This window comes from Pezoporus flaviventris, unplaced genomic scaffold (assembly GCF_033815535.1).
Source record: "Pezoporus flaviventris isolate CSIRO_AGI_PZ_B2104156 unplaced genomic scaffold, CSIRO_AGI_Pfla_v1 ptg000153l, whole genome shotgun sequence".
In the NCBI taxonomy this organism is placed as follows: domain Eukaryota; kingdom Metazoa; phylum Chordata; class Aves; order Psittaciformes; family Psittacidae; genus Pezoporus; species Pezoporus flaviventris.
In genome coordinates, this window is record NW_026892701.1 from 519,393 (window position 1) to 534,014 (window position 14,622).

A 14,622-nucleotide genomic window follows, 5' to 3' on the forward strand; every position below is an offset into this window, starting at 1 on the left:
AAAGCATGGTGCCCACTTTGTACATTTAAACCACTGCAAATACTAGTAAAGGCACAATAATTATTAAACTTTTGGTATCATTGAGATTAGGCAGTAACTGCTCTGTTCCCACCTACTAACAAAATGATTTCTAGACACCTGCAAGAGTGTCCTGTGCAGAAATCCAGATCAACAGCAGAAGATGGACTGAATACCTTCTTTCCAACAGGGATGGGAATGTGGTTTACTTCTGGCATTATACCAAATCAGCTGCCGGCAGCCATCGTAGGCACAGGAATATTCATCATCCCCAATGCCATAACCTTCCTTTAGAAAAAGAGTAAAGCATTTCAGTCTGCAGGCAGTCCTCACACAGAAGGGCTCAAGTGTATTTTTATTCAGCTACACTACTCATCCAGAGCAAGAAGGGTTCTCCCACCTACATAGACAATTCTTTCCAACTAGTCTTAAGTTTCATTTCACATCAAAAGGAATCTGTTGGGATAAGGAGGGGGAAAGAAAGGGATATTGTCTCCTAAGTGTTTTTCATTCTCAGTGAGCTCAAATCAACCCTATTAAAATATTTAGAAATCAGAAGTCTAGTACCCAAATAGCTAGGTTAATTTTTTGCATCTTAAAAAGTTAAACAGAACTGTAACTACCCTCTTATCTTGAAGTCCCATTACCAGACCTGTAGTACCTTCCCCCACAAGATATCCCAGTGCCACGAGAACGTACAAAGAGAGCAAACCCAATGTCCCTTCACCGGATTTATTGCATATTGAAGCCCTTTCAGTGCCAGCCTCCATCAGCTTGCAAAGAGGTTATCAAGTGACAGTGCCAAGGTCCAAGACAAATGCAAAACTAAAAGTTTCAGAGTGGGAGAAGAATCTGTCATGTAGGAGAGCCCAAACATGCAACCCAAAAAGCTTGTGCTAAGAATGATTTTTCTGAAGTGCAAATATTAGACAGCGCATCTGATTACACAAGCCTCCAAGTTCTCAAATTAAAGCTAAGCCCAGTTAATGGGTGTTTAATGTCACATTTAAGAATAGTCTTTTTGTTACACATGCTGTAAATAAGGAGCATATGGCTACTCTGATGACTGTGTTTGCAACATGCCCAGAAGATAATACCATGTATTTCAGGTACACACCCAATGAGCTTGAACAACAGCAGCATTTAGCGAACCAGCTGTAGCAACAGAAAAATCCTCCTGCTCAGATGTGACACTTCCTGTTTTCATACCTTGTACAGGAAGCACAGACAGAAAAATGCATCTACACCAAGCTCCTCACCAGTAAGTGTGAAAATTCTTGTAAGCCTCTTAGCAGTTTAAAGGCAGACACACAGCCTTTTATTTCAGTTTCCATTACACTCAACATCTACAATGCCTGTGCTCAGGGCAGATAAGTAAGAACCTTCTAGAAATGCAGGACTGGACTGTGGATGTGATGTAGATGTCATACACCAGTAGAGGACAATGCTAATGACATGAATAATTAGGAGAGATAAAGCAAGATGACTGAACTCACAAGGAAGACTGAAGTTAAATGGTAAGAAAAGCTACTCTCCCATTCCTTGGTTTTCTTGCCACTGGCGTTTGTTTCATGTCCTTGATATATTTCTGTCATACCCCCCACCATCAACATTTACTCACATGGATGTATTTAGCCTATCTTCATATTAGCTTCTGCATTTGACCCAGCTATAGAATGACTTTTTCCTATAACAATCAGAAATAAGCAGTTTTAACTGCTTATCTCTACATTAAATATATAAATATAATTCTTCTCCTAAATTAAATTCCAAGTAGAAACAGAAAGCCATGCAATTACAACAATAAAGAAGAGCTACAGGTACATTTCTTACTCAAGCTCAGCCAGTAGTAATGTCAACTTAAAATCCCAGCACTGTATTTCCATTGTAGTTAGTGGTGGTAGGCTGGCCACACTCGCCTTCTGTATTGCAATTCTACCTTGCACTTGAATGAATTTCCATTAAAGTTTGGAAGGCTGATCATATGGGAAGTCCTCCCTAAGCTGAAGCAGACAAGTTTTTTGGGTAGTAATCATTACACTTTCTTAGTATTATGGAAATACTCAAGTAAATTATGCTACAGCATACTGAGTTTACAACAGGCATACAGAGTTACTACAAAGATTTAAGAAGAAAGAAGTTCTAGTTACATCTCTACTAATGGTCAAGATTATTCTTTGACTATAGGCTTGGACTTCATGTGCACATGGCACATATTGCTTTAATGCTAATAAGTACTTGATTTTAATAGTAGAAAGAAGAATACTTAGAATTAAGAATAAGATATTAAGTTACCTAGATGAGAGGGAGAGGAAAGCAAACTATAAAATAAGACAGTGTACTTATGCTGTATTATCAGAATTAAGGCAAGAAGGGTTTCATGTTTTTGTAATCCTAATTTTTTTAAAAAGGAAGCTGTCACACCCAAAACGTACCATATTTCTGTTACCAAGTACATGTACTCACGTGATTGAGAAATTTGCTGTCTCTGGTAGCCCATCCTATTTGCATCACTCCTGAAGTAATGACTGTAACTTCATAGTACCAAACTCCAGAATCAATGCAGAATGTACATCTAACACTTTCAAAGGATGAGGCATCACATCGAGCCTACCAAAACCAAACAAAAAATTAAGTTTCTACAAAATGAGCATTCAAACAAGCCCCTTTCTTCCCTGGATCAAGTTTCTGCATATAAGAATACAACAACATAATTTTAGAGGCACTTCAGACAGAAAGTGACCCCTCTTTATAGCAATAATTGTCACACAAACTAGTAGTATGCAAGACTGAGAATTGTTCAGTGGTAAGCCACAAGGGAAAGAAAAAAAAGTAGAAAGTTGACAGAGTCAATTTAAAGAATAAAGACTAAGACAGCCAGGATAGGAAGACCCAAGTCACTGGTTATTGACTCCTGGTATGGAGGACAAAGAGGTATTTGAATGTTAATGCATGAAAACCCATGTGTAAGTAGTCAAAAGCATTCTTAGAAAAAGTAGTGTGTGAGAGAAAGAAAAAAAAGCCACATGGCTGAGACAAAAATCCTGCTATGGGCTTTGCAAGACTAGACAATTAACAATTAGGAATTATATAAATCCCTATATTATTTAAAAAAATCCTATATTATTAAAAAAATAATTTTTATTAAAATAATGTTTATTATTATAAATTATTATAGATGAATTATACTTTGTGAACAATTTTAGTCAAAATGCATGAAGAGCCATCTGCCTCCTAAGCAACCTTGGAGAGGGGCTTTGGAAAAGGGCCTGTAGGGACAGGATAAGGGGGAATGGCCTTAACCTGTCAGAGTAGAGACTGAAATGAGATCTTAGGCAGTTCTTCCCTGTGAGAGTGGTGAGGCCCTGGCACTGGTTGCCCAGAGAAGCTGTGGCTGCCCCACCCCTGTCAGTGTTCAAGGCCAGATTGGATGGGGTTTGGAGAAACCTGCTCTAGTCAAAGGTGCCCCTTCCCATGGCAGGGGGATGGAACTGGATGAACTTTAAGGTCCTTTCCAACCTAACTAAACCATTCTAGGATCCTCCTCACTCTTCTGAGGTACTGGGGCACAGATACAGATGTTCCTTCAGTGTGAACCTTTCTGTAGCTGAGATCAGTATAGTGATGTTAGGACCCTCTGACAAAGCAAAGCTTCTATACAAAGCCAGCAGAGAATTTTGATTTATTCCAGGAAATAACAGGAGCAAGTAGCAATCAAAAAGAGTTAAAAACTGCCTTTTTCTTCAGGCTCCTTTTTAGCTTGGAATCATGAAATTATATCCTACCTCTAATCCATGTGGAGATATCTTCAGGTATTCACTGACATCGTTACTGTTCAGCATAGCCCTAATGTTGGTCAAGTCAACTTTCTCATATGTAAACTGCCTGCCTTCTTTCAAAACTGCAAAAGAAAACTTGTTTTAATTTCAGCTGCAGCAAACCTTTATTTTAATCATTTCATACCTGGACAATCAATCTCACTGGGATCCAATTAATTTTTGGCATACCTGAATGAGATATCGACATTTTGCCAGCATGAAAACAGCCTCACTTCCTATACACTGTGTGCTAAATAGCTGCTAAACATGAGAGCACAACCTAGACCTCTGACTAGAACACCTACAGTCTAGTTTCTACTTTCAGGAAACCCACGGGAAAAAGTAAGGCATCCAAGTTCATATCAAGAAGCCACTGCTACAGGATTTATCATTGTATTTGCATATTCAGCTGGGCAAAGTTCTTTTGATTCACCACAGCGGACAAGATGTTGGGGGTGGGAAAGGAGGGAAAGAGGAAAACAAGAAACCTGAACTGAGCCGAAGCAGCTCCTTCTCCTTGCACCCCCTTTTCACGTGAAAGGATCAGAAGTATTTATCTTGAAGGTTATACACCTACACAGATGTTTACTAAACACAACTGACATTGGCCTTTCATAAGCTGGCTAAAGCCCAACAAGAAGATTTACTTAAATTTCCCCAAAAGACATTAAAAACTACAAGGTCTTTAGAGTTGCACCCTCCAAATCAAAACTAAACAAGCAAATATGATGATTATTCATCATCCAAAAGGAGAGATCTCGGCAAGTGCTTTCTCAAACACACTTTGATTTTTATCACAAGACTGCATCTATACTTTAAAAAGTCCTTAATAATTCTCTATAACTGTGAACTGCTGGAGTATGATAACAGCAGTGACTGTCACCAGGATGTCAGTAATACAGCTGTTCCAGACACAGATCTGTACTACTCAGCAATTCAGCACATAAGCTGAAGAATAGGCTACAGGAATTACAGTACAAAGAACAATTTTCATTGCAGCTCATATTTGCAGAGTACAAATAACTTCATTTCACAAACATTATACTTGCTGTCATGGTTTAAAACCCGGCCGGTAACTCAGAACCACGAAGCGGCTCACACACTCGCCATCCCCCATTCTTCCCTCCCCTCTGCTCCCAGAAAGATGGGGAGGAGAACTGAAAGAATGTAAACCCCATAGGTGGAGATAAGAACAGTCCAGTAACTAAGGTATAATACAAAACCACTATTACAACCACCAAAAATATTGATAACAGAAATAACAAAAAGGAGAGAATATAAAACTAAAAGGGGAAAGGAAAAACAAAACACAATAAACCCAAGTGATAAACAATGCAACTGCTCACCACCTGCCGACCGACACCCAGCCCAACCCAAGCAGCTATCTGCCCCTTTGGGGTAACTCCCCCCAATTTTTATACAGGGCATGACATGCTGTGGGATGGAATACCCCTTTGGCTAGTTTGGGTCAGATGTCCTGTCTCTGCTTCCTCTCGGCTTCTTGTGCCCCTCCTCACTGGCAGAGCATGAGACTAAAAACTCCTTGATGGGGGTAAGCATTACTTAACAACAACTAAAAACATCTGTGTGTTATCGGCATTCTTCTCAGACTAAACTTGAAAACACAGCAGTGCACCAGCTACTAAAAAGGAGAAAAATAACTGTTAGAGCTGAACCCAGGACAGGATCCACCCCTTATTCCTTACCATTCACATCATGCTCAGATCCCATATTTTCAAATATACCATGGCTTTTTGTCTCTCATATATATATATATATATACCCCCCCACACACAAACAGAGAAATATCATTCTTTAGTCCATGGACCAATCCCTATAAAGTCGCTGAATTGATTCAGTCCATGATGTCAGGCTCCATCTCTTGTAACAGTCTTTCAGGGCAGGAGAGATGGTGTGTAGTGTTGGATTGTTGCCTGCTGATGACACCACTGGTGAAACTCGTCTGGTTTCATCCAAGTTTATTCTTTGTTGGGGTAATGATTAAAGTCAGGGTCAGTCAACAGTGACCTGAGGACAGTTCCGCTGCTGCTGGCTTTTCCCATGACTACTCCCTGATGATGACCATGACAGCACATAACTTCTTTTCATAGCCCAGAGTGGTAGAGATGGGCATCTAGCTGGTAGGCTACAGAAGTGTTATAGAGCAGGCAAAAGCACATAACTGAGATCACTGGCTGTTCCCCCCCCCCCTCAATTAAATCCCCTTGAGGTACACACCAGATTTAACCATCATCCCGCATAACCCACCAAGAATACCTGAGTCCCTGAACAAAAGCAATCCCATGAGTGGGTTTGCCTTTACCTGAATCAGGAACAACCGACTGTCTCTCCCAGCAGATTCTTTATGTGTACCACAGGAACTCTGTCCCCCTCTACAGTACATTAAAGTTCTTATTGGGCTGCGCCAGCCCTGTTGGCAGATCCCCTAGTGTTGACCAACCAGGTGGCTTTTGGTAAATGTGTATCCCAATGTTTGAAAGCCCCACCACCCATTGCTCTCAGTATAGTTTTTAACAGCCCATTGTACCGTTCAATTTTCCCAGAGGCTGGTGAATGATAAGGGATGTGATATACCCACTCAATGCCATGCTCTTTGGCCCAAGTGTCCATAACGCTGTTCCAGAAATGACTCCCGTTGTCTGACGCAGTTCTCTCTGAGGTACTGCTTTGTCATAAGACTTCATTTTCAAGAACCAGAATAGTGTTCTGGGAAGAGGTGTGGGGGACAGCATATGTTTCCAGCCATCCAGTGGTTGCTTCCACCATATCAAGCACATGGTGCCTACCTTGGAGGGTCAGTGGGAAAGTGATATAGGCAATCTGCCAGGCCTACCCATTTTTGTACTTCAGCCATCGTCCTCCATACCAGAGAGGCTTTAACAGCTTGGCTTACTTAACTGCAGCACGCTTCACACTCATGAATAACCTGGGAAGTAGCATCCATTGTTAAGGCCACCCCTCGATCGTGAGCCCATCTATATGTTGCATCTCTGCCTTGAGGGCCTGAGGTGTCATGGGCCACCAGGCCAATAATAATTCACCCTTATGTCGCCAATCTAAGTCCATCTGAGCCACTTCTACCTTAGTAGCTTTATCCACTTGTTGGTTGTTCTGATGTTCCTCAGTGGCCTGACTCCTGGGTACATGAGCATCTACGTGGTGTACCTTCACCACCAGGTTCTGCACCCGGGCAGCAGTATCTTGCCACAGTGCAGCAGCCCAGATGGGTTTACCTCTGCGTTGCCAGTTGCTCTGCTACCATTGTTGCAACCACCCCCACAGGGCATTTGCCACCATCCATGACTCAGTATAAAGCACAGGCCATTTTCCTCATTCAGCAATGTCCAAGGCCAGCTGGATGGCTTTCACTTCTGCAGAATGACTTGATTCACCCTCTCCTTTAGCAGTTCCTGCAGCTTGTCCTAGGGGACTCCACACAGCTGCCTTCCATCTCCGATGCTTTCCCACAATACAGCAGGACCCATCAGTAAACAAGGCATACTGCTTTTCACTTTCTGACAGTTTATTATATGGTGGGACCTCTTCAGCACACATCACCTCCTCCTCTGGTGACATTCCAAAATCTCTGCCCTCTGGCCAGTCCATGACGACTTCCAGAATTCCTGGACAACTGGGATTTCCTATTCGAGCTTGATGTGTAATCACAGTGCAGCCCACTTACTCCATGTAGCATCGGTTGCATAATGCATACAGGAGACCCTGCCGTTGAACATCCAGGCCGGCACGGGCAACTTCAGTGCCAATCACTTCTGAAGCAGCTCCAACACCTTTCATAGGCTGCCAGTATCTCTTTTTCAGTTGGAGTATAGCTGGCCTCGGATCCTCTGTATCCCTGACTCCAAAAGCCAAGGGGTCGACCTTGATTCTCCCCTGGAGCTTTCTGACAGAGGCTCCAGGTAGTACCATTCTCCCTGGCTGTGGTGTAAAGCACATCTGTCACATCTTGCCCGCTTCGGACTGGTCCATCCCAGATCTACTGCATGAACTATCTCTCCCATTTAATTTGTTCAAAGGCTTGTTATTGCTCAGTGCCCCATTTGAAATCATTCTTCTTCTGGGTCATGTGATAGAGAGGGCTTCCAATCAGACTGTAATTTGGGATGTGCATTCTCCAGAACCCCACAACACCCAAGAAAGCTTGTGTTTCTTTCTTATTAGTTGGTGGAGACACAGCTGTTATCTTGTGATCACAAGATCCCCACAGGTATTTACATTCTTTCGATTCTCCTCCCCATCCCTCTGAGGCTGGACAGTCACAAGTGGCAGGGTGTGTGGCATAGTATGATGTCATGGTTTAAGCCCAGCTAGTAACACAGAACCACGCAGCCTCAGGCTCACTTCCCCCCCTTCTTTCACCCCCCTGCTCCCAGAAGAATGGGCAATTGAAAGAATGTAAATCCCATAGGTTGAGATAAGAACATTCCAGTAACTAAGTTATAATACAAAACTACTACTACTACTACCAATAATAATATTGACAAGGGGAAATAATAAGGGGAGAGAAAATAAAACTAAAAGGGGAAAAGGAAAACATTAAACACAAGTGATGCCCAATAGAATTGCTCATCACCTGCTGACTGGTACTTTCTTATTAGTTGGTGGAGACACAGCTGTCATGTTGTGATCACATTACTGTGATCTTGTTGATCTGTTGCCTTCCATTGTGCCATTTTATTCTCCAAAATTGAATCTCCTGTGCAGGTCCCTTGACCTTGCTCCATTTCATTTCAAAACTGTCTTTCAGCAGGATTTGGATCTTCCTCCCTTTCTCAAAAAACTTCTTTTGCTGTATTGCCCCCATAATAATGTCATCAGTGTATTGCAGGTGTTCTGGAGCTTGCCCCTGTTCCAAGTGCAGTCTGGATCACTCCATGGTAGATGGTAGGGCTGGGTTTACACCCCTGGGGCAGTCAGTTCCAAGTGAACTGGACACCCCTCCAAGTAAAAGCAAACTGTGGCCTGCACTCTGCTGCCAAAGTAATTGAGAAAAATGCACTGGCAATATCCATTGTGGCATCCCACTTGGCTGCCTTTGACTCCAGTTCATATTGAAGTTCTATCATGTCCAGTACGGCAGCACTCAATGGTGGTGTGACTTCATTCAGGCCACGATAGTCTACTGTTAGTCTCCGCTTGCTGTTAGACTTGCGCACTGGCCATATGGGGCTATTAAAGGGTGAGTGGGTACTGCTGATCATTCCTTGGCTCTGCAGTCTATGGATCAGCTCATGGATGGGAATCAGGGAGTCTTGGTTGGTGTGATATCTCTGCCGGTGCACTGTTGTGGTCATGACTGGCACTTGGTGTTCTTCAACCTTCAGCAACCCCACAACAGAAGGATCCTCTGAGAGACCAAGCAAGGCAGACAGTTGCTTAATTTCCTCCATCTCCAAGGCAGCTATACCAAAACCCATCGGTACCCTTTTGGGTCTTTGAAGTACCCTCTCCTGAGGTAGTCTATGCCAAGGATGCATGGAGCCTCTGGACCAGTCACAATAGGGTGCTTTTGCCACTCCTTCCCAGGACGGCTGATTTCAGCCTCCAGTACAGCAAACTCTTGGGATCCTCCTGTCACTCCAGAAATATAGATGGGTTCCACCCCTTGACAGCTTGATGGCATCAGGGTACACTGTGCACCAGTATCTACTAGAGCCTTATACTCCTGTGGGACTGATGAGTCAGTCCATCTGATACAGTCCAGTAAACCAACTATCCCTCTCCCCCACCTGGCTGATGGCAGGGCCCCTCTAATAGTGATCATAAGATTCTCCACTTACTTGTAGAAAGGAATTAGTATTCCTTCTCACAGGAGCTGAAGTAAAATCAGCTCTTCCACTCTATCTGGGAAGCTGCTCACCAAATACTGGAGCAGCAACTTTCTTGTGAGGATCATCCTTGACTGTTCTTTTCCTCCTCCATTCTCACACCTGTTCATCCAGAACTGAGGTAGGTTTTCCATCCCACTTTGTCATGTCTTCTCCATGACCCCACAGGTAAAACCATAGGGTGGCCTGTGGCGCGTACCTCCTTTGTCTTCCCTCTTGGGCAATAGGGTGCCTTCTGTTAATAGCTGAGGCACAGGTTGGCACACGTTGGGAGTTGGACAGATCATCTCTCAGTTGTTCTAACTCCTAGGTCAGGAGCTTTTCCACAGCTGAAATGACAGAAAGGGTGAGACTGTCTTCAAACTCTCGGAATTGCAGACTCACTTCATCCACTGTTGATGGTGCTGCCTCACTTCAGGTCATTAATAGTGTTAGGTGTCCCTGCCCATGGCAGGGGGGTTGGAACTAGATGATCTTAAGGTCCTTTCCAACCCTAACGATTCTATGATTCTATGATTAATGCCAGTGAGTGGGCATATGATGATGGCACGCTCCATGTAAGTTTCTGCCACATGGGTCATGTACATTCGACTTCATCTGGATGTACGGGTGCATTACCAGTACATGACTTATGGTAGATCATCTCTAGAACAGCTAATTCCCTCAGGTACCAGAGGCCTCTCTCTAGTGTGGTTCACTTGGCTGAGCAACACATAACATTATCCTTGTAGGGAAACCTTTCCTTCAAGGCTGCCAAGAGCCTCCTCCAAAGGCTGAGGGACTGTTTCTCTTTTGCAATCACTTTGTCAGTTCCCCCTTCCCTGGCAAGTGATCCCAGCTGCTTGGCTTCCCTACCTTCTAGTTTGTGACCCCATTGTCCCAGCATCAGAGCAACCAGGTGACAATGTGCTATTTTCCCTTATTGCACGGATTGGTCGAGGTCTGGGATCAAGAAGTTACCTCTTCCTCCGATTCTTGTAGTAATTCCTGTTGTTCAGATGTTGTCCCCTCTAGTTCATGCATTGGGTTTTCATCTTCCTTCAGTGCACAAGTTGCTTTTTGTGGCTCTCTTTTGCTTTTCGCCTTGCTTATAAGGGCAACTGATATTGGCATGGATTGGCCCTTTGGTTCAGCTGCAGTTTCCATCACTGTGGTTGGAGTAGCTGCTGTGCCTGTTGTCAGAGTTTGAGTAGCTGCTGTGCTTGTTGCTTGGGATGGAGTAGCTGCATTGGGTGTTGCTTTGCCATCAGATCCAGACACATCTTCTTCCCCATGAAGGTACTGGATAGTGTTGAGCAGGGCTTTGTAGGAGTAGGCCAAGCCCCAGCACATTGAAATAATTTGTTCCTCTCCGGTACTGCCAGGACAACAGCACCCATTTCCTAATTTTTCTGATAATTTTTCTGGATTCTGCATTTGTTCAGGAGTGATGTTCCAAAGCACTGGAGGGGCAAAATGGCTTAAGTGCTTGCCCATATGTTCCCCCACAACCTGCCACTCATGACTGTCCAGCAGCAGGGAAGATCTCATGGTGGTATTCTTTGACAGTCACTTAACTTTAAACAAGACCCAAGCCTGACCCTGCTGAACTTCCAAGATCAGACAAAATAGGGGGTTCTCAACGTGGTATGGCCATGGGTAAAACACATGCAGCATGTGCAGCAACATGCTGATCCCCAGCAAAAGCAGCAGGCTGGCTTCAAGGGTATTCAAAGGATATTCAAAATCTTTACATTTTTGAAATGCTACTGTAAATAGCCTGGTGGGGTAGCGGAGGGTGTGAGGGGATGTCTCCTTCATAGGTTGACCCTCCAAGGTGGAAGAAAATGATGTGTAATTGATAACGATTCCCATTAAATGCCTCCCAAAATACAGACATGACAGCCACATGGAGAACGCATGCCAGACCAGTTTCATGATCAATGAGTCTATTGTATTACAAGTCATTACCATCAAGTGCAAAAAAACAAGAACTGTAGCCCAGGACCCAAACCCGATAAACACCAAAACACCAAATGCTGGCTGCAAGTAAAGTATGAAATGCTGAAACACTAAGACCAAGCTCAACAACTCTGAGAGCAAATACATCAACATTGTGATGAGTAACTATTAATCCAAAACAATGACTGTTTATCACAAATACAATTAGACACACTCTGGTCAAACCTGTCGTTATTTCAACCCTTTGTGCCCCACCTTGGGCACCAGAAAGAACTATTGTGGTTTAAGCCCAGCCAGTAACACAGAACCACGCAGCCTCTCGCTCACTCTCCCCCATTCTTCCCTCTCCTGTTCCCGGAGGGATGGGTAGGAGAATCCAAAGAATCCCACAGGTTGAGGTAAGAACAGTCCAGTATCTAAAGTACAATACAAAACCACTACTACTACTACCAATAATAATAATGATAAGGGAAATAACAAGGTGAGAGAATATAAAACTAAAAGGGGAATAAGAAAACAATGAACACAAGTGATGCAAAATACAATTGCTCACCACCCGTCCACTGATACCCAGCCCGACCCGAGCAGCAATCTGGGTCTTCTGGATGACTCTCCCCAGTTTATATACTGAATCCATCACTTTCTTATACCTACACAGATTGTCTAAACTCCACTGGGCACAGAACCCAACCTGACGTTTTAAATAGTCTGGATTATCTGTCCACTTCTCAAGCAGGATCAGTTGGTCGCTAATGCATGATTGAGAAACTGTCAGTTTATTTTCACCTGCAATGACAGCAAAAAGTATGTTATAAACTAGTGACAAGTTCAGTTAAAAGTAGTAACATTCTACAAATGCAGTAGATCCCCCCCTTTAACCTATTACAAACAGCATAAATTTCTTTCCCCAAGCAGATGTGCATTGACTTCACGCTCCAATATACCAGTCCTCAGCACAGAGATTCATCAAGAGACTATTATATCACAGCTGTTCTCCATCTCTCTAACAGAGATTTATTTCCTTTCAAATAACCAAGGTCTTACATCATAAGTCTTTATACAGCAATTTTGAAGCTGAGAAGAACTGAGTTTCCACAAATCCTGTAATGGTTTGTGGGTGGGGTGTCGTTAAAGCAATAAGTATTTTTTCCTGCTTGCAAATACCCAATCATAGCTGTTCTCTACCTGTAATAGATTTATTTCAGTGACAAAGGCCTCATGGCATGAGTCTTTCTACAGCAATTTCCAACTGGGAAGGACTGCACTGAGTTTCAGCAAATATTTCAAGAGTTTGCAGGAGTAGAGGGATGTCAATAAAGCAATAAATATTTCTTGTCTAAGTGGACAAACATTTTTCTTCCATATTTGTGTTTACATCAACCCAGCCTCTCATGCTCCCAACTTACAGTAGAAGCATAGTATAGCTGTTAAGAGCAGTATCAGGCTAATACTTACTTGTTTGTGCAAACTTCTCCAGTGCTATTAGTGCAAAAAGCATCACTGTCGGATGGGACTGGAAGTTCTAAACATGGGCAGGAAGAAAAGTTATTTAATAAATACCCAGCACAGATGGGTAGGAGAAGCTGTTAGTCTGCCACAGAATGCTTAAGGTTGAAGGGGAACTCCACAGCTCCTCTAGTTCAGCCTCCTGTGGAAAGCTGGTTTGAGATCAGGCTGCTCAGTGCCTTGTCCTAGTGACTTCTAATTATCTCCAAGGATGGAGATACTAGAGACTCTCAGGAATCTCAACTTTCTGTAACAGATATTACCAGTATTTACCAAATATGACCCTAATTTTTCACAATAATAACAAAAAAATGCATTTTAATTGCTATAAATAGATACAAAAAGATGGAAGACACTTACCAGGCTGTAAAGTAAATATTCCAATATGCCTGGGCTGAGTAAGCCTATGCTTGCAGGACCTACAAGGACATTAAAAGATAAACACATCCATGGGAACTATCATATACTCATCATTGCACAGACCTTTTAAACACAAGACAAAAACTAAAGAACAAGAACTTCTCAGCAAAGCAGAACTATAATGTAGAATCCTTGAATCATTTGCTGTGGAAGGGACCTTACAGCTCATCCAGTTCCAACTCCCTGCCATGGGCAGGGACACCTTCCACTAGAGCAGCTTGATCCAAGCCCCGTCCAACCTGGCCTTGAACACTGCCAGGGATGGGACAGCCACAGCTTCTCTGGGTAACTTGTGCCAGTGCCTCAGAACCCTCAAGGGGAAGAACTTCTGCCTAAAATCTCATCTCAATCTCCCCTCTGGCAAATTGCAGCCACACCCCTTATCCTGTCTCTACAGGCCTTTGTCCAAAGCCCCTCTCCAGGTTTCGTGTAGCCCCTAAAGTAGTACCTAAACTGGAAGTTGCTCTAAGGTCTCCCCAAAGCCTTCTCCAGGCTGAACAAGCCCAGCTCTCACAGCCTTTCTCCAGAGCAGAGCTGCTCCAGCCCTCAGAGCATCCTTGTGTCCTCCTCTGGACTCTCTTGAGCAGGTCCAAGTCCCAATGTATGTAGAACAATTATCATTGTTCCCAGTCAAATATTTGGTACACATTTAATAATTACACAGTTACTGGCAAATTACAAACATATTTGGTTTACTGTGGAGACAGTGTTCTCACAGGAGAATGGATAATTGGTACATAAACTCTGAATAATCCTGAAAGATACATCAAGGCCATGAGAGACCTGAAGAAGCCCTGAAACACTGTGTGCTTAATCAAGAGAGAGGTACAAGGGAACCCAACTCTGGCATCTACAAACTCAAACAAATTGCAGTGAGTTCCAACACAGCATTAACAGATTTGCTGCCTGAGCTGATACAGCAAGATCTCTGTCCACTAAAATGAAAGTAGAGACAGTATCTAATTTTGACTTAGTGATGGGACAAGGGGTAATGGGTTCAAACTTAAACAGGGGAAGTTTAGGCTAAATATATGGAAGAAGTTCTTTACTCT

At 43.2% G+C, this 14,622-nt stretch overlaps 1 protein-coding gene across 2 annotated transcripts in view; it reads right to left on the minus strand.

Annotated features, from left to right (window-relative positions):
* LOC133283088 (RING finger and SPRY domain-containing protein 1-like) overlaps window positions 1–14,622 on the minus strand; it is a 68,521-nt gene that overhangs the window by 12,301 nt on the left and 41,598 nt on the right. For both annotated transcript variants that reach the window (XM_061479572.1, XM_061479571.1), the window contains 6 exons: window positions 13,511–13,569; window positions 13,100–13,166; window positions 12,299–12,430; window positions 3,804–3,919; window positions 2,485–2,628; window positions 195–306 (listed from right to left, as the gene is read on the minus strand). In XM_061479572.1, coding sequence (XP_061335556.1) covers window positions 195–306; window positions 2,485–2,628; window positions 3,804–3,919; window positions 12,299–12,430; window positions 13,100–13,166; window positions 13,511–13,569 — 630 coding nt within the window. The remainder of the gene's footprint in view (window positions 1–194; window positions 307–2,484; window positions 2,629–3,803; window positions 3,920–12,298; window positions 12,431–13,099; window positions 13,167–13,510; window positions 13,570–14,622) is intronic.